General features: G+C 43.8%; 2 protein-coding genes across 3 annotated transcripts; both read right to left on the bottom strand.

The window, feature by feature from the left end:
* Positions 1–71: 71 nt before the first annotated feature.
* Positions 72–8,533, bottom strand: cxxc1b (CXXC finger protein 1b). 2 transcript variants are annotated; one of them, XM_012836328.2, is made up of 14 exons: positions 8,354–8,533; positions 7,623–7,738; positions 7,223–7,323; positions 6,670–6,824; positions 5,719–5,874; positions 5,086–5,220; positions 4,233–4,340; positions 3,748–3,926; positions 3,027–3,234; positions 1,811–1,921; positions 1,652–1,701; positions 1,475–1,571; positions 803–955; positions 72–361 (listed from the first exon to the last, which is right to left on the bottom strand). In XM_012836328.2, the coding sequence occupies exons 1-14, from the start codon at positions 8,354–8,356 to the stop codon at positions 215–217; spliced, it is 1,719 nt and encodes a 572-aa protein (XP_012691782.1). In that variant the 5' UTR covers positions 8,357–8,533; the 3' UTR covers positions 72–214. The 2 variants fall into 2 exon arrangements, with proteins under 2 accessions (XP_012691782.1, XP_012691774.1); XM_012836320.3 differs by having other exon boundaries at positions 3,748–3,929; positions 8,354–8,531.
* Positions 8,534–9,163: 630 nt separating this feature from the next.
* Positions 9,164–19,676, bottom strand: aldh4a1 (aldehyde dehydrogenase 4 family, member A1). Its single transcript, XM_012836339.3, has 15 exons — positions 19,416–19,676; positions 17,848–17,941; positions 17,436–17,528; positions 17,100–17,147; positions 16,674–16,829; positions 15,819–15,968; positions 15,313–15,387; positions 14,808–14,995; positions 14,301–14,374; positions 13,764–13,960; positions 13,254–13,301; positions 13,005–13,157; positions 11,576–11,697; positions 11,257–11,375; positions 9,164–10,856 (listed from the first exon to the last, which is right to left on the bottom strand). Exons 1-15 carry the CDS (start codon positions 19,454–19,456, stop codon positions 10,744–10,746), a joined length of 1,671 nt encoding a protein of 556 aa, XP_012691793.1. The 5' UTR covers positions 19,457–19,676; the 3' UTR covers positions 9,164–10,743.
* Positions 19,677–19,953: the final 277 nt, after the last annotated feature.

Here is a 19,953-nt window from a genome sequence, read left to right as displayed (position 1 = left end):
ACTGAAGCTTGATAGACCCTTTACATACTGAAAGGATATTTACGCCATCAAAAAGACACAGGAGACTGATACAGAAAAGTAACCGATAACTTTATAAGACAACAATGGGATAAATCTTCAGTCTTACGTCCGTCCCACTGACGCACAATACAAAAAGCGGGGTAAGGGGTCTGTGTCCAGAGGGTTAAGAATGCAACAGGTGTGAGGTCAAAGGTTATCTGTCCTTGTTGCTGCGGAGATCAGTGGTAAGGGGGTCGTGCTGGATCGTCTGATGCAGCATAAGTGCCAGGAGGCCTGCCCGGTTCGTCATGGCCGTCCTCACGTTCCGCTCCTGTTCAAACAGCTCGTCCAGCTTGTACCACTGCCACAGAGGAGGAATGTGTTCATACGTTAACAGCAGTCACCTTTCAATACACATGAGTGATAATGTACCGCTGTCCTTACCATGGCCATATGTTGAAATGTTCATCGAGTGCCATCACAGGCACAGTGTACTACTGTCTTCGACTAAGATGACCTTGCACTTACCTAAACTACTACTGCCATCAACCTTTCCTATAATGTTCTTATAACAAAGTAAACTTGGTACTGTCATTGACAAGTGATACAGCACATCTGAATACCATTGCAGTGCTGATAACAGCAGAGTGATATAATTTAGTTAAACAGACGTGTAGGGATCCACATAGCAACTGAATGCCAGTGTAAAGTAATGAACATTGTAGAATATATAGACAGTAAAGTGCTTAACGTTGTAAGTAACTACAAGTGTAAAGTGACGGTTATAGGCTGTCTAACTGACCACTCTGACTCTCTCCAGGTCGACTTCTGCCCTCCGCAGCTTCTCCCAGCAGTAGTGTTTGGTGCACTTGCGTTTGGGCACGCGGCAGTACTCGCCCGTCGGTTCAAACACGTTACGAACCAGCGGACAGCCACACACTTCATCCGTCGGCACCTGCACGCAAACACGCATATACAAACACATGAATACTCTATGCCTCATTCAGCAGAAGATACTAAATATTTATGAATAATAACGTTAATGAGTCAATTCAAATCAATTACATTCACATGACACTTTACAAAATGATAACAGTTTCGGGCTACTTAAATGGCAGAGTCTGTGATTCTGGGAAAATGTTTTGATATTTGAGCTCAACAGCCAATCAAATAACACCCCTCCTTTCCATGCTAATGGCTGGAATACTGTATGTCCATTGTTTTCTATTTACAGAGTCAGGATGAGAGCTTTTTTGAGTGCACACACAGAACAGACAGCTAGAGGACAGTGAGGAGCAATTAGCTGAATTTGTTCATTGTGCATTAGTATCACCTTAAATGTAAACTGCTGTCCAAACCAGAGAAGGAGGTCTATGGTGACTGAGGAAACAGACATCCTTTCTGAAGGGAGGAGTCTTGACCAGAACCTAGCTCAAAAGTGGAACCAATGGGTTTGTTCGCAGGCAATACTAACCTTTGGGTCTCTGGAATGTTCCGGACAGAGCACCTGCAGTCTCTTGCAGTAGGTTTTGCTCAGAGGGTTGTACACGTCACAAAAGAGTCGCGTTGCCCTGGAGACAGACAAACAAACATTAAAAAAGAGCAGAGGAAAAAAAAAATGTTTCTGTATTTACACCAAAGTCTCACTTACCCCTCAATCCGTGTGGGAAAGATGGACCCAAATGACGTTTGACTTTCATACTGCAGGGATAAAATGACACAGAAAGGTAAACACAAATTCCACTAAGGGGGCTCTAGTCACGTAAAAGCCCAGCTACACCAGTTAGTGTACAGTTGAGCATCAGCTTACCTTAGCGTAGCACCTCTCCATGTGCCTTAGTGCCACCTTGGGGTTGACGGGGTGACTGCAGGACACACAGAATATCTGTAGGTCTGTGTCTTCACCGTCTCCCTCGTTTACCTGGAAGCAGAGAGATTAGTACCCTCTACATACACTCTGAATATGCATCTCTACACACCTCCTCACACCCTGTATGACCTGCTGTCTGGCCTTAGACCTCCCCTCCAGGCCCGTCTTCCTCATTTATATCCGTGTGGTATTAATTAGTGCTGTCAGTTTAACGCGTTATTAACGGCGTTAACGCAAACCCATTTTAACGCCGTTCATTTTTTTATCGCGAGATTAACGCTATTTTTTTTGTTTTTTTTAGATTAACATTCTTTTTGGCCTCGCAAACTGTGTAGTAGGCTAACGTTACGGTTTGAGTGAATGGTGAGCGCGATACGGCGAAATGGATGATAAAAAGCTTCTGAATGGAAAGTTAACTTTTAAAAGTTGTGTTGTGCAAAAGAAGCCAGCTTCACTGTTGTCTGAAATTGTCAACAGGCAGCTGGCTGAAAGCAAAGAAGTAGTAGGCTTACCTTTTATTGGTAACCTAACTGTTACGGTTCATTGTTTCTGAAATAAGAGGCCTGACTGCTATGTTCCCAGCAAACTTGAAAAAAAGAAAATATTAAGCCATGGTTTAACTGCACTATAGGCTGAGTCCTTGTTTACCTGAAATGTGCACTTAATAATTGTATTTTGTACCGCCCTGTTTGGCAATGTTGGTTTTCAATAAAATAAAACATTTGCATAAAGCAAGCCAATCCACTTTTCCATGTTGATAAGGGCATTAAAATAAAATGATGGAAAAAATAAATAAATGAAGGGACATTTAGAATAGATAAAAATGTGCGATTAATCGCGATTAATTTTGAGTTAACTATGACATAAATGCGATTAATCGCGATTAAATATTTTAATCGTTTGACAGCACTAGTACTTATAGCTGTGTGTCTCCTTTCACCTCCAAACCTGTGTTTTTTCCAGCACATATCCTCTATGTGTTTCCCCACTCCTCACTTCCTGTTCCTCCTGCATAGTCTACTGTCTGGCTCTGTCATTATTTACATCTGCATCTCTGTGGTAATGTGTCCCTCCCATCTCCTGTCTGCTGTTTGGTCTTAATGTATTTCATTAAACAAGTGTGTTTCTATATGTGTTTCCCTACTCCAATCCTCACCTCCTGGTCGTCCTGTGCGCTCTGCTGTTTGGCCTTGACGATGATGCCCTCCAGCTCGTGGAAGCGGCGCTCCATGTCGGTGAGGCGCATGCGTGCCTGTTGCTGCTCGCGCCGGATGCGCTCCAGCTGCTTCTTGCCCAGCTCCTCTGCGATGCATGGGCTCTGCTGCCACTGCTGGATGCGCTGGGGCAGAATCTCGTAGATGCGGCTGAACCACGAACACAACACAACAAACAAACAAACAAACCAATCAATCAATCAATCAATCAATAAATAAATAAAACAGCAGTCAGCAATGATGCAACTGCACCTATAAGTCACAGGTGTACATCAGAGGTAGTTGCACAAGGGATTAATGAAAGACTCTCGCATGCTCCAGTGTAGAAATATATCATGGACGTAGAAAAACAAACAAACACCAATAAAAACGAATGTATTCAATATAAACTAATGCAGACAATAAAAACTAATATTAAATGTAATGTAGAAGCACCTCACAGACACCACTGAACAACAAATAAGACATGCTTGTGGTGACGGAGAAATGCATTGGCACAGGAGAGAGAGTGCAGTGGCTATACAATACATCATCTGTGACTATAGGTATTAGCAATGAAAGCTAACAAATGAAAAGTATATTGTTTCGAATCTGAAGCATTTGAGGTCACTGTGGAGTGCACTGTCAGAGGGCCTGTGTGCAGACCTGTGCGCCGGTCCTTACTTGGCAGCGAGCTTCATGCCGCAGTCCTCCGAACAGTATTTGGAGCCGGGCCGCGCTGACTCCATACAGTTGGGCCCGAGGCACTGCCGCACCTCGCCAGCGTCCCGTCCGTCGCTGCGGTCGGTGTGCCGCACCTTGTCTTTGTGCTTCTGTTTCTGCTTGTGCCGGCGAGACTCCTTCTGCTGGGAGAAAAGCAGCGTTAAAGCAAACATCCAGCCTGGAAAGGGTCAAACGGGTTAAAGACGTCAAACACGTTACATACAAAATGTAACGATGTACTTTGCTTTTGAATTGTTGGATGTTTTTCACTCATTCCCTTGAGAACTTGCCCTGTTAAATACATAACATTATCACAGCATGTCTCCTATGTTGTTACCCATTGCACAGGATCAGTAAGAACAGTAACTGGAGAGCTGCGGTGAGAATAAGAGAGGGTTTTAAAAGACTTTTAGAAGCTTTTTGAATGAGTATTAAAAGACAGACACCTTCTTATCAAACTTCTTCTCCCGCCTCTTGATGTGCTTGATCTTTACAGCCTTTTTACGCATCACGGGGTTGTACACATGTCCGTCCTCATCTTCACTGAGCCAGGGCTGAGACCACAGGGACAGAGAAGAGCAAAAGACATGCAGTGAACACAGCAGTGAAATGCTCCACACACACACACACACACACACACACACACACAGTTAAGTAAAAGTTAAGTAAAGGTTAAGGGAAGTGTGAGAATACTATATGTATAATACTATATATTTAAGTACATATAGTACTACATGAACTAAAGCTGACAAGAAACACATCATCACACAGATGTGACTGTCTACATGTTATACCACAGTTAATTCATGCCAATTAAATTAGCAGATTAGTGGAAGCCCCACATCTACACGACTATGCTTTCTGGGTTAGGCTCTATTTTTATTACCATCCCTGTAGTTAGAATATAGGGTGCCTGGCTTGTACAGAGCAAGGTAGAAGCGTCTTGCAAAAAAAGTATTGTAAGTACATATATGTTTAAAGATGCAGTCTGCAATTCAGTATCGATTTTGTAAAAGGTTATTGATAATTGAGGTGAACGGCCTATCATACAACCCTCCCTTTCATGCTCCTGAAGCACCGTGTGGATTGGTTGGGAATGTTCATGGCTCGGCCCGAGACACTTTGTTTGTTTCCCATTTACAGAGTTTCGGCTGTGTACGAACTCCGGAGGTTTTCTGAGCACAAACACTGATGGACCGTGAGGAGCAATTCACTTAATATGGCAAAAGTTTATTTTTAAGATTAGAATCGCGGACTGCACCTTTAAGTACGACATGTAGGTTGCGTTGCCGTGGTTACCTCTGCCTTCCGCTTGGCCTTGTACCGCTGGTAGAGCTCCATCTCATCCTCGTCGAAGTCATCCGAGTAGCGGCTGTGCATGGAATTGTCCCGTCGCTCGCGCAGGAACTCTTCATCTTTCACACGCAGCATTTTCTGAGGTGCACAACACAACACAATCCACTTTTCAATATGATACTCTTCACAACCGCTTAATCTCTGCTGCAGGTCAGCAGAGATTAAGCGGTTAATTACTTACCATGACAAACAAACCCCAAATTCCTTACGAGTTTGCTACACCTTAGTTAATGTCTAATAACCACCTTGTGATCTACATAACATGTGATTTACAATCAGTAATTCTTGAACATTCACATGCACACAAAAATGCCACGTTTTCGATCACTTTTATGGACAAAGGCCTTCGAAATTCTTAAATGAAAAGACCCCAATCCTTACATTAGCAGGAGATTCACGGAAAACAAATAATATATAACATGCCAGGTTTTTTTTTGGTACTTCTGATGCTGATCTGATGCATTTGCCATGGCTGTAGGAGAGTGCCTGCCTTTGAATAATCTCACCACATCGGCATGGACACCTGGAAATGGCCTCATGTGGTTATGTGAGTCATAGGGGAAGAGGGACACTCACCCTTGCCCGGACATCGCACTGCCTCAGGCGACACTTCTGCCTGATCTTGTTGGGACCTCCAAACTTCTTCATGTCCTTGCAGAAGTCACACTGTGCACAGTCCTCAGTGCGTCTGCAGGGCTCACACTCACCACACATGCGAGCAGAGCGCTTCACCTGAGAACCCACAAATAAAAACATGCACACACACACATACATACATCCAACACACACACACACACACATCCCAAACAGAAATAAATACACCCGAACATGCACACACACACACAGTAGATTAACAGTCTTTAAAGACCTTAACTGACTCACATGCTTGCAAGTTTAACATGCTTGCCATTGTTTACATGGCACCCAAACCAATTTTAAACACTGACATAACTCTGATGTAAATAGACAAAATGATGATAACACTGCATGGCCAACCTCATAAGCCAAACCACAACACCTCTATATGTAAACACTGAAAGAGATGTGAATGAGAGTCATTATTTTAATTTGTCCTATGTATTCTTTTGTGCATGATATTCATGTGTTTCTTATATATACTTGTTAAATACATGTGTGTCTCATAAGTTGATATAGGTTCCAACTGAAAGTTTCGGGTCGTTGTTGAACAAGCTGATAGAAGTGGAATGTGTTCACAGCAGCAAGGCCAAGAGCAAGACTGTTATTTTCTGCATTTTATGTGAGCAAGTTCTTCACTAGCCACTAGCACATATTCACTAAGGGCTGGGACTAATGATTGACATCCCTTCCAGTCAACCTGGCAGGAAGTCTGCTTCCTTGTCTAAATCTCCATGTGAAACCTTCTCTCCCTTGATGTGCATCATTGTAAGTAAAACCTTGCTCCTGATTGATCAACCATTGCCTGACTGAGTCTCCAAGTATCTGTGGTAGTAGAAAAGGACCATCAACATACACGATTGTTGGTGTTTATGGTAGAACAGCCCTCACCCGTGAGCCTCGGCGCTTGTCCATCTTAAAGTCTGGTAGACTCGTTTCTCGTTTCTCTTTCCGAGGATGTTCCACGTGGCTGTTCTTTCCGAGGCTGTTCCTCTCCTCGTGGCTCTTCTTAGGCCGGAACTTGATCTCCAGAGACGAATTCTTGTCTTCACGAGAGAGAAAGTAAATAAAAAGGATATATCAGGCGTGTGGAGATGATGTCAACATGCTGCTAATGGCGTGGTCATGCATCACAAAAGCACTTTTTTTTAAACAGAACTGAATGAATGAATGGGGCCAAACTAGACTGTAAATGACTTTAAAGCAAATCTGCACCGGACTGGATCAGCTGGAGCTGTCCCAGAGTCTAAGGCTATATGTTAAGTGCTCTCGGCTGCTTAAGAGAGAGGAAGGGAAGTTATATGTTACGTGCTCTCGGCTGCTTAAGAGAGAGGAAGGGAAGTTATATGTAACGTGCTGTCGGCTGCTTAAGAGAGAGGAAGGGAAGTTATATGTGACGTGCTCTCGGCTGCTTAAGAGAGAGGAAGGGAAGTTCTCTCCTCACCCCGGCAGCGCATGCAGTACCACTCCCTGATGCCCTTAGCCATCTTCTCCGTCACGTCTATGCAGTGGCCGTGGAACCACTCGTTACACTTGTCACAGCCACTGGGGGACACAAGACATCAAGAGAGGAAGAAGGACATGAGATTGAGACACCTCTGGTAAGACTTCGGTTATAGGCTATGCATTGAGGTTTGGTGTGGTCATTACTTTGATCAAATTCAAAGATGCGGAGATCAGAATTTGAAAATAATTACGAAGAAAACAATTCAACACAGAGTGCAACATTAGCCAGACGAAGATGGTCTATGAATGGTGCTTTGGCATTCTGATCCGTTCACCTGGACAGATACGTCAGCTAAAATAGTGGGATTGTAGTGTGAAAGGTGAAAGAGTGAGCTTACATCATGAAGCAGTTGATGTCTGACTTGCGACAGATACAGTAGACAGGTGCATTCTCCCCGTCCATACTGCTAGTCTCCATCCCTGGACCGTGCTCCGGGTCGGACATCTCACTGTCCTGAGGTGACAGCAACATAGGCGGCAACTTAGTCACTACGCAACTGAATGTAGTCTAATACCACAGACATACTCACCTCACCTGACAAATTCTTCCATCATTTACTTACACTTCCATAACATGGTAACTATTGCCTGTTAGCCTACCAGACAGGGTTTTAACTGATGTGTCTATGTTAACATAACGTACACACGTTTATAGTAAGTCCTGCATTGGCTTTCTTAGCTAGCTGATACAGTCAGCGAGTAAAACAAGGAGATACACGACAGATAACTAACATCAAACCACTGTTCCGAAAGCCGAGAAGTACTAGCAAGAGACCATTTTTTTCCTGGTTCATTGAAGGTTTATGGAAATATCCATAGTTAGCATTTTGTAACGTTAGATACGTTAGCTAACCTACCACTACACACATATCAAGCTTGTTGGCTTAACAAGCAACCCATATCAGAAACCATTATTGACAACAAAAAGAACTATAACAATTTTATGATCAAATACAGCAGGTCAGTGTTGGCAAACTCCAAGTTTTGGATTTCAATGTTAGCTTGCAAACATAGCTCGTTACTACCTAACGTATCTATCATAGCCACCTCTGCTCTGCAACACACTTACCATTTTTACTAAATTGTCAACGTTTCCTTATTTATATCCCGCAAAGACATTAAATTCATCTAATACAAAGGCTTGGTCAATTAGCAGTCTGCAGTGCGCACAATCCAACCGAAGGCTTGATAAATCAGTCTTCATTTGAAAGCTAGATAGCTAAACAATGAATAGCTTTGGGAACCGGAAGTACAAACCCTGGCCATTCATTTCGAAAATAAAAGTCCTGATTATCACTCACAGATACGTCTACAGGTATCTTTTGTTTTGCATTAAGGAGCCTACCGTCTTATTTTGTGATTTAAATTGAAATGATTATATATGATAGTATATTAAATAATGTTCTACTATTCTAATGGTAGTATAAAAAATGTAAGTGGAATGGCCAATGTCCAAGTGGATAATAGGCTCTCCACTACATAATCTAATGAAACCATATTTTAAGACGCACATAAGAGTATTTGTTTTAGATGTTGGAGTGGAATGGGATAGGGGAGGTTAAAACGATTTTAAATTCTATTTGTCTCCAGGTCTTATAAGGATAATGGTTTAGTGGCCCTTTACTTGTTTTCCCATTCAAATCCTCTTGTGCCTGTCTACAACAGTTGAAATGGTAAAAGAATGACCTTGTTAGACAGCAACAGATCCTTGGGACCCAAGATATCTTGCAAGCCAAGGGTCATACACATTAGATGAGGAAATATATAACAAGCTGGATGGTCTTCCTTCAGTAAACACTCTTAAGATCTTTCCTTACACACTACTAAGTGGAGGTAGATAGATTTAGGTATTGGAACATGAGACACACACACACCCCCCTTTAAATTCAATTCACAATTTTATTCACATACATTCAGGTATTTTCTGTCAAATATTTCACACATACAACATGATCCAAAGTCCATAGACAATTTCAAAATAGGCACTATTTTCCCAAATTACTTGGAGGAGAAAAACAGAAACATCAATTGTTAATTTCTAAACTTAGTAAAAATTACTGACATTATTACATGAATTTCATATTTCGAGTAGCAGATTATGTTAACATAATTTAAGAAATGATTTGCAAGTTTAGAAAAGTAAATCACCCATTAGCGTATTAATTCACAGTTGCAAACCTCAGGCATGCAGTTCATGGAGACTGACTGATATGCAGGAAACCAGTGTGAAGTGAGTCAGAGCGAAACACCATCAGCATTGGGCTGCTGTAACAGAAGATCCGTACTCAGATGAAACAGATACATCAGACTGCACGAACTAAGGGATAAGGGTCATGATAGACATCGCCAAAGCACCACATCAGAGCGAGGTCCATTTTATGGACAAATTGCTTTAAGATCCAGGGGGGAAAAATCTGTAGGACATATTTAGGACTTTTTTTTTTTACATTTTCTAACCGATATTACAGATTCTTACTGTATTACATGTATGCAACTACTTTTTCCATGTTTTGAGCACCAAAACTAAGAGAATGTATGTATTAATTTAGCATGTTATTAGTTTAAAACCACACCAAAAATGTGAAAGTGTGGGGTACATATGCTTGAAGCAGAACACAATAAAATATTACTGGTAATTTAAAACCTATAAAATCATGTCATCCCTTCTTCCTTTTACCATGGCAGAAACTTAAAGGTGCAGTTGGCAATTTTGTTGTAAAAAAAATGATGACTGTAGAAGGTGATGAATGAAGGACAATTACATAATAAGTATATACACTAACTGTACCCATTAAGTGAAAAGAATACAAAAATATAAGGGAATATTATTCTCTGACTCTGTCTCTCCTTCAGAATTACACAACCATCTAGTCTAGAGGCATTTATATTTTTTGACAACAAAACGTTACAAACTGCACCTTTAAGTCAAGGTCACACTTACATTTTCTATCCCTTCTAACACAACCAGATGCAGGAGCACAGCAGCAGATCAACAATATCAGTGCATCTCAAAAGAAACGGACCTGGTTCAGCCTGTTTCTGGAGCACCCACAGCATACTACAGCTGAGGGTCTCCCAGATGATGACATCTGCCGGGAGTTGTCTTGAGCACAGCAGCAGGCCTGAAGCCCTTTAGCTATTGGGCAGCTGAGCTCTTCTGTCATCTCAGAAGAGTCTCAGAGTGGTCAGAGCTTTGATTCGCCATGGCAGGGAGCGACCGCTTCAGCTTCTGCCCTCTGGTTTAAGACAGCCGGACAGGTGCTTCCAGACTTCCTGGTTTAAGAGGTCATTGGGGACAAAAATGGATTCAACTGGGGATTTGTTATTGAGTCTTGATTGGAGGGAGAAAGAGAAGGGAATTGTGGGTAACGGTTCATGATCGATGGAGAGTGATAGAGGCTGGCGGGGGTTTGCGGCGGGTCCATTTCAGGGCTGACCGGGGTTTGCGGCAGGTCCATTTCAGCCCATGTAGGGGTACTTCCATTCCGAGAGTGGGGCGTGCGTCTCCTTGACAACCTGGGGAGAGGTCCACCGCAAGACGTAGTGTGGTCCACCTGGCTTGTCATTGGTACCTAGATGGAAAGGGAAATACTTAAGGGTCAAGGGTCAAGACCAACTATGATATAAGTGTTAACTGACAGTAAAATGTTTGCCGTTATTCCTGTGCAATCTATAAATACTACTACTGTGTGTCAAGAGGATGCTTAGACTACAGCAGTATTAGCAGTTAGCTCACCTGATGCTCTAGAGGATGCTTAGACTACAGCAGTATTAGCAGTTAGCCAGATAGCTCACCTGATGCTCTAGAGGATGCTTAGACTACAGCAGTATTAGCAGTCAGCCAAATAGCTCACCTGATGCTCTAGAGGATGCTTAGACTACAGCAGTATTAGCAGTTAGCCAGATAGCTCACCTGATGCTCTAGAGGATGCTTAGACTACAGCAGTATTAGCAGTCAGCCAGATATCTCACCTGATGCTCTAGCGCCACCAAATGGCTGCTGGCCTACGACGGAGCCGGTAGATTTATCGTTGACGTAGTAATTTCCTGCTGCATTTCTCAGCACCTTTCCCGCCTCTTCTACAACGCTCCTGGGGGGGGGGGGGGACATAACAGAGAAAGAAAAGAAATATCCGTAGTTATGCACAATCTCATCGAGCAAGAAACACACACAGACGGTGACAGTTGGGATTAAAACTAGCACACAAGGGAGGATGTTATGTGTCTGCTAGCTTTGACAGCTTGGTTTTAACAGCTCCCTTCCAGCCAGAAACTTGTACTGGCCACTTACTTGTCTTTGGCAAAAACAGCTCCAGTCAGTGCATACGGTGATGTGCTGTCAATCAAGTGAAGCACCTGTTTGTAGTCCTTATCAGGGTAAACATAAACAGAGAGAACCGGCCCGAAGATCTCCTGGAGAATGGAGAACACCCAAAACACAACAGTTCAAAACCACAAGATGACACAGCCTTAATGCCCTAAAGGAGGGAATCTGAACCACTTAAATATCAAAACTAGGTCAGCATGTAGAACCACATTTCAATGTGTGAGTGAATTCTGTTGTAATTGAAGTGTCTTTCAATGTAAATATCTTCCTGTGCATATATATAGGTTCAGGAGAAACGTTCCATTTTGAGGGCAGGCCTCGTTGTGAGTTGATGCGTTAAGCATGGTTTAGAGAAGGGATTGACTTGAGCAAACAAGACAAATCCAGCCCTGAGCCCATTCATGTGGGCAATCCTGGCCTGTTATCAGAGCCATTTTACAGTCTCTGAGCAGCGGCGGTGTGTGGTCCTAAAGAAAGAGCACTGCATGGATCAGCATCGCACGCACGCACGCACGATTACATTATCTCACATAGTCACATAAGGAGGGTCCACCATACTTTGGCTATAGTGGTGTAATAGTTATAGCATCACTGCATAGATAAGGTTTGCTCCCTATCGTTGCAGGTTGTCTGTAAGTCACTTTGGATAAAAGCGTCTGCTAAATACCTGACTGAAGTATCACTTGTCCTGAATCTTAATGTGTCGAACAAGGATGTAACAAGACCCAGCCCAGGGGTGCACATACTGATAAATGAATGCATCCCACACTGTGCTAGAGATCCCTCTGGATAGAAGCATCTGTAGGTAGAGATAACGTATTTCCGCTGGGATCCGTATTGAAACCGGAAGTTGGAACTTTACTTCGGTCTCTGGTTGGTTAAAACTTGTCATCTGACCTGAACAGCCAATCACTTGTGTATTTAGTCGTATGACTTCGTAAAAGTTTGGTTAACAAGTCAGTTTAGTATTGAGCCGTATAACTTCGCAAAAAAAAAAAATACAAAAACCGATTGTTTAAAAGGCAGGCGATCGACACAATTTCTCAACGAAAAAGTAAAGGTCCTGGTATTAGCCAGTCAAACGGAGTAAAGTACCCACTTCCGGTTTCAATACAGATCCCACCGGAAATACGTTATCTCTGCCTACAGCATCTTCTAAATGAGCCCACGTAAATGTAAGATCCTTTACCTCACTCATAATGGCATCTTCTAAATGAGCCCATGTAAGATCCTTTACCTCACTCATAATGGCATCTTCTAAATGAGCCCGTGTAAATTTAAGATCCTTTACCTCACTCATAAGGGCATCTTCTAAATGAGCCCGTGTAAGATCCTTTACCTCACTCATAATGGCATCTTCTAAATGAGCCCATGTCAATGTAAGATCCTTTACCTCACTCATAATGGCATCGTGTGGGTCCTTGGACTCAACAATGGTGGGTTCCACAAAGTAACCTTTGCTGTCGTCACATTTTCCTCCAGCAATCACGGTCAGGTTGGGGGAGGTCTTAGCATGATCAAGCCACTTTTTAATGCGCCCAAATGACTGAGAGAAAGACAGATGAATACTTTTCAGAGATCAGTGAGGAGGAAGTGTCTTCAGAAACATAATTTTGCACACATATATAGAAAGACACCCTACCTTATCATCAATGACAGCAGAGAAGAAAGTCCCAAAGTCCTCAACTGGCTGCAAAGACAATATTAAGAGGTACTAAGCAATAGAGAGGCACTATTCATTACAATTCAGTCGTCTATGAAAAAAACATTATCAGACCTGACAAAAGTAAGTAGATAACCTAACAGTGACGGTTATGTCAGAAGTGTAAGGACAAATGGCACACTATAATGTCATCTCAGCCAAAATGTCTTTGAAACTCAATTGGCATTGAGCAGAAATTAAAACAAATAAAAAATTAAATAAAAATAAAAAAAAAACACACACACATACATGCACGCACGTGCACACACACAAATTAAACACACACATGCACAGACAAATAAAACACACACACAAACAAAACACACACACAAATAAAACACAGACACGCATGCGCACACACACACACACACACACACACACACACACACACACACACACACACACACACACACAGGAGCTGATGGGCTGCTTAAGGGCTGATGCACTCACGTCTCCCACTTTCATCTGCTTGTGGATGTCCAGCATCACCTTCTTGATCTGAGGCCAGAGGCTGTCCGGCACGTACATCCTGGAGCAGGCCGAGCACTTCTGCCCTCCGTACTCGAACGCAGAGCGGATCGTACCCAGGGCTACGCTGTGTGCATCAGCACTCGTGTGCACAAAGTGGAAGTTCTTACCTCCACACTCTGCAGAAGGATCAAACACACACACACACACACACACACACACACACACACACACACACACACACAACAGTGAGAAGACTTTCAGCTGAAATGACCGCTCTGTGTGAATCTTACAATGTCCGTGATTTCTAATAAAGAGTGACTGTCTGGCCATGTTTCTGAAGCGCCACTTGCTCTCTAAATGTTCAGACATGATCTGGCCACTTGCTCTCTAAATGTTCAGAAGTGATGTGGCCACTTGCTCTCTAAATGTTCAGACATGATGTGGCCACTTGCTCTCTAAATGTTCAGACATGATGTGGTGGATATGCTGACAGAGAGCCAGGCCTCCCTCTCTCACCTCCTCCCACTCGAGGAAAGTTCCTGTAGATGTCCAGATTCTGGGCCACCTGTTTCCACAAGCGCTTGAAGGTCCTAAAGTGACAGGAAAGAGACAGTTAATTCATTTCAAACACAAACTCCAAGATCCGATCGCAAATGTTCATATAACTGGCTTGATCTCACACTTCATACACATTTTCAGTTATTTTATCAAACTCAATAAAACTAATTTACTGACCCATTCGTCCTATCCATGTAGATAAAAGACCACACAGGTATGTGTGTCTTTGAAAGAAATCTTATTAAAGTGTGACCCATACATATCCAAATCAGCAGCTGACCTCCAACAGATTCTTCCCTGATCTGACGCTGATCTGCTGGGTTCGTGCCAGATCAGGGCTTGGTCCATTGCAGAGCCAGCTAACCCCTAGCCAGCTAACCCCTAGCCAGCTACCCCCTTGGCCAGCTACCCCCTTGGCCAGCTACCCCCTTGGCCAGTAACTTTAAGGAAAGAACAGAGCCATACGGGACGCTGCCGGTGAAGTTGATGCCAGCCAGGTGCTCAGAAGCCGTGATGGTGTCTCCAAACACAGGTCCGTCAGCGGGCACGAACTGGACAATGTTGGGCGGCAGTCCGCAGTCCCGCATGATCTTGTACACGGCATAGCTGGCTGACATTGCGGTGTCACTGGGTTTCCATAGCACCACGTTACCCTGGTAACAACAGAAATAAAAGGGGCAAATGTGATGACAACTGCAAATGGTGCCGCTGGCTAGTCTCTACGAGTCGTCATTGCCACCAAGACAAGGACAAGAATCACGAGCTGAACTTGAAAGTGTAATCGTACTAAATATATTTCAAATGTATTACTTAAATTTGAGAAGCACAGAGGAACACAACTTTAACACTATAGACTGTAATGATACACAACTATTTCAAAGCCAGGGATAACTTCAAATCTGACACAACTTCTTCACTAAAAACCGCCTTCCACCATTTCCTTCCCCAGGTGAGCTACAGCGTCACTCACCATGAGGGCAGGAGTTCCTGCCAGGTTTCCACCAATCGCAGTGAAGTTGAAGGGGGCAACAGCAGCAACAAACCCCTGTAGGTACACATAACAGGTAGAGATCACACAGTAGTTAGCATAGCCTTAAAAAGAGCTAAACACAGTTCCTTGGATGGTAACCTAATCACAGCTGCCAGATGTGTGCTCTAAGTGGAATGTTTGAAAGAGTCCAAGAGAACGTGCTTGTGCACACACACACACACACCCACACACACACACACACACACACACACACACACACACACACACACACACACACACACACACACACACACAAAATGTATAAAGGTGCTGAGTCAAAAAGGTAAAATGTACAATCAAAGAAAAACTGGACCAGTTTGCTCTTGTCAAAACCATAGAAACTGTTGCTATTATTCCAGTATGTGATGATATATCGGTCTATGACTGGCACATGGATTTTATTTGGGCAGGTACATTTCGTCCAGGCCTGCAGGGGGCACCCTCACCTCCAGGCCACGGTACAGCATGGTGTTGGTGCTGATGTCTGTGTTCAGGGGCTGCTGGTACTGCAGCTCAATGGCATGCTTGGCGTTGAAGCGGAAGAAGTCAATAAGTTCTGCTGCAGCATCAATCTCCGCTTGAACCACAGTTTTACCCTACGAGACATGCCAGCAGAAAGATATGTTCAGACATCCTGAATGTTACAACAAATGAGCTTTTATACCTTATTGCAGTCACTAATGCTCTTATGTATAGCAAGTGTGGTAGACATCATAAATCACAATCATCATAATCACATATACAATTAAATTCACTCATTATTGATCATGTCATCTTACTTCAGGTAGTCATGCTGTCTGAGTAATACAGGAACCATGCTGTGAGAGACACCAAGAGCTTGTTTTGCACATGATGCACGAGATTCCCTGAAATGAGGCCCAAGTTCCGAGAACACCTGTTGTTTGCAGATGCTAACACCAAAATAGGTACCCCTAGCTCAGGATCTTAACAAGAGACCAAAAGGTCATGGAGGCCCATGTGAAAACTCTTTGGAGGCCCACGCTAAACCCCCCCCCCCCCCACACACACACACACACACACACAATATTAGATAATAATAATGATATGGAACCTCCGCTCTAGGACGTCATAGGCACTCTCAAGCCCTGAAGCCCCTGACCTACGATGAAGTTATAGGTTCTCCCACTGGCGTATGCCTAGTTGACCGCATTAAGTTTCAAAAGGAGCTGTGTACAAATACTCCCCTACTGCCAATTATGGTTTCACCAGCAGCTCCCAGCTTCTCTACTCAAAGTTCACGCACAGATCTGAGGTCCCAGGAGACGAGGAGCTCTCCTTACCTGGCCGATCATGGTCTTGGCCAGCACCTCCGCCCTCTTGGGTCCACCGATGACGTCGGCCGCCTTGAAGAGGATCTGTGCGCGGTCTGCCACTGGCTTTAGGTCCCAGTCTCTACGAGCCGCCACCGACGCCAGGATGGCTTTGTTCAACAGGTTCTGTTTGGACAGCCCAGCACCAGAGGGGAACATTAGACCAGACCAGACACCAGTGCTACTGCTTAGAAAATACTTTTTGCAGAGGTAGTTACAGGAAATACTTCAGGCAAAATAGATATTTCTCACCTTGACTAATACATAAAAAAACATGGTCAGTCTCTGACAGATTAGAATGCAGTAGGCCACTGCCTCTGGCAAGTTCAAAAAGTTCTCCTAGAGTAATGAATCCGTTCCTCAAACGATTCTCTGGACCACAGACAGATTATTTACCTTATCAGCATAGCAGAACTTGGCCACTTTGTGCGAATGGTTGAAGGGCTGAAAGAGAAATCAGCATATCTAAGCAATACACAGGAGATAAATGAACAGGTGTCCTTCATGCACAAGCAAGGGCAGGAAGCTCCTGAGTTATCAAGATAACACACAGTTTATAGTATGAATATCAACCACTGCACATGCTCTGGCTGTTAAGTGCTACTGTTTAGAGCCAGAGGGTCATGTCCTTCAAAGTGAGATAAGAGTTGGTTGAGCAGACTGATAACTACAGGATCCCCTTCCACACACAGTTGTAAAAGGTAATGATTTTGTGACAAATGATCTACTCACAGAGAGCTGGTATCTGATGTCGCTGGTCCACACATGTTCGTCTCCAACCACACATGGGATCTCCTCGGTCTTCCCCTTTAGGTCTGCGAGGGCCTGCCAAGCCACAGAGCCACAGAGGCCATTCAACTCAACATGAGCAGGCTGCCGTATGCATCTATGCACTATGTCTGTGTGTGTGTGTGACCTGATTTGACCTGAACACACTGCACTACCATAGGCTCATACACTCATGTGCATTTGGATGCATGTTTACATGCATGTGTTCACACAACAGAGAATTTATATATGCATTAATGTGTGTTGGGGGGGGGGGGGGGGGGGGGGGTGAGTGTGTGTGTGTGTGTGTGTGTGTGTGTGTTGTGTGTGTGTGTGTGTTGTGTGTATGTGTGTGTGTGTGTGTGTGTGTGTGTACCTTCTCCAGTTCAGCCCTTTCCTTGGAGCCTGCCTCGAAGCCCAGGATGGGCTCATTCTGTACCTCCACAGCAGCACAGGGGAAGGTCTTAAACCTGCCGGAGAGCACAAACGATCAGCTGAGAGAGAGCGCATGTGTAACACTGGCCAACAGTCAGAGCGGTGCAGCGAGTAAACTTCACTCCCAAATGCCTTAAGAGGCGTGCAAGCACCTGACACTAGCAGCTGTGGGCGTTAGCCTGCTAGCAAGCACGCTCGCCTTCAAGGCCTGTGCTTCTTAGAGCAGATTATAAGTGGCCCCTGCACCACCACAAAGCCCTGGTAAAACTAACATCAAGTGTAATGTTGGGTATGAGTCAGCTGGATCTTTTTATCCCAGTCCAGACACTAACATATCCACCTGGCAGGACGCCATAGGGGACAGTCATGAGACTCCTATGTCATAATTGCACATTTCAAAGGGTCAAATGGGTATGGATTCAGTCTCTCTCTCCCTTGCACTGGTTCGATCCTGCTGCTGTTTGCTGCTTGCCAAACATAAATGAGTCAGCGGAAATTACAGACGGAATTAACCCTTAAATAGTAGAAACATGTTACAGTAGTAACCCATACCTTTCGATAGAGGTCATTACTATATATGTACAATATAGTAATGATATTGATAATATATAATCATGCCCAAAGCAGCACATCGTTTTCGTAGGTCTCACTGGGACATCGATATTTTATGTTGTTATGCTACATAACCTGCATCAGATTACGACCTTCTCTCCATGCTGGTGAGTGAATGTGCAGTGCACCTGAAACTCGAGTGAAACGATCACGGAGAGACTAAAGTTAATGGAAAGTTACAGCAGCAGATACCTGCTGCAGCCGACTCCAGTTCCATATTAACTTCTGCAGCAATGAAGGTCAGTGTCCTCGGTTCGCTTATCCGTTCTGCTCTCAACCAGCTCAATCTTGCTGCAGGACTTTCCTGTAATAATTCTCATTCCTAATGCCGTACCCTAACCTGACACCGACTTTCCAGAAAATATGAGATGTGTGTGAACAGAGCATTCAAGTTTTTCGGACGATATCCCATTTGGGAGACACTAAAGACCGCTTTGACCCTGCAGGGCTTCGCTTGTGTCAACAGAACTTGTAACAACTCACTGGAAGGGGGACCCGTGTAGGTGGTAACTTTGTTTCCAGTAACTTCCGTGAAGTTGAACTGAGGGTCAGCGTTGCTCGCCGCTATGAGGCCACGAGCTTAAACAACATTAAGACAGTTGTCGTGGGTTATATTCAGTGAACTTGTGTGGCCATACATTCCTCACGTAGCGCCCTGCTGTCTGGGTTCTTGCAAATATTACGTAACAACGTTAAGTTTCTGGTCACGTTTGAAAGTGAGCAGTCATAGTCCAGATATTTAAAATCGAACTTCATCGCTGCATTCTAGGACTACTTCAGGTCGCCTCAGAAGCAGCTAAGGTTCTTTCATAAAAGCAAATGTCATTCTAATAAGTCAAAGGGTAATTGTACGGTCGTGTGCATGCCCATGTGAGATTAGCTAGGTAGGTTACATACCCCCTCCAAGACTGACAGACCGTCGATCTCAGCCGCAGCATGGTGAAAACTAGAAGATGGGGATCTCTGAGAGGAAATGGAAAGTCTGATCAGAAACTTTACTGTGTGGCGGTATCAGCTAACTGCCAATCGCTGATAAAATACACAGCTCCAGCCTTGGAATGCCAGATTCACATCTATCCCGACCTCACGCAGATGAGAATGTACCAAAGGAGTAGGAGGAGGCACACGTGACATCTTATGCCAAACGTGCTCACAGAGGGTTCATCTTTTCATGCACGTATGTTTTTCTGTAAAAATGATGAAGCACCATACGTAAATAAAAATGAAATGAAAAGTTAGCCATCGACTTGAAAGACTACTTCAACACGATAGTTCAATCACTGTTACATATCCCCCTCTGTGTGAAAAGTGGAACGTACGGGAGGCGAGTCAGAGAGTGGCCATTCAGATGAAGAGAAGTCCTCCCACTCCAACCAATTAGACACCGACCTTTCCTTACTCAAAAAGTCTATTTATAAAGATCATGCTTGATGTT

The sequence above is a fragment of the Clupea harengus genome, chromosome 5, assembly GCF_900700415.2.
Source record: "Clupea harengus chromosome 5, Ch_v2.0.2, whole genome shotgun sequence".
Taxonomy (NCBI): Eukaryota; Metazoa; Chordata; class Actinopteri; order Clupeiformes; family Clupeidae; genus Clupea; species Clupea harengus.
Note: the sequence above shows the minus strand (reverse complement) of the source record. Positions and strands in the feature narration are given on the sequence as shown.

Bases quoted from the DNA above. Each gene is read 5' to 3' on its own strand.
- cxxc1b (XM_012836320.3), bottom strand. The intron at 3,235-3,747 runs GTAAGGACCGGC...TTCGTGGTTCAG, and splicing joins GGCATGAAGCTCGCTGCCAA to CCGCATCTACGAGATTCTGC. The intron at 1,922-3,026 runs GTGAGGATTGGA...CTCTGCTTCCAG, and splicing joins GCGCACAGGACGACCAGGAG to GTAAACGAGGGAGACGGTGA.
- aldh4a1 (XM_012836339.3), bottom strand. From the start codon at position 19,456: ATGCTGCGGCTGAGATCGACGGTCTGTCAGTCTTGGAGGGG. The intron at 17,942-19,415 runs GTATGTAACCTA...GCTCTCCGGCAG, and splicing joins GTCTGTCAGTCTTGGAGGGG to GTTTAAGACCTTCCCCTGTG. The intron at 17,148-17,435 runs GTGAGTAGATCA...TTTCTCTTTCAG, and splicing joins ACATCAGATACCAGCTCTCT to CCCTTCAACCATTCGCACAA.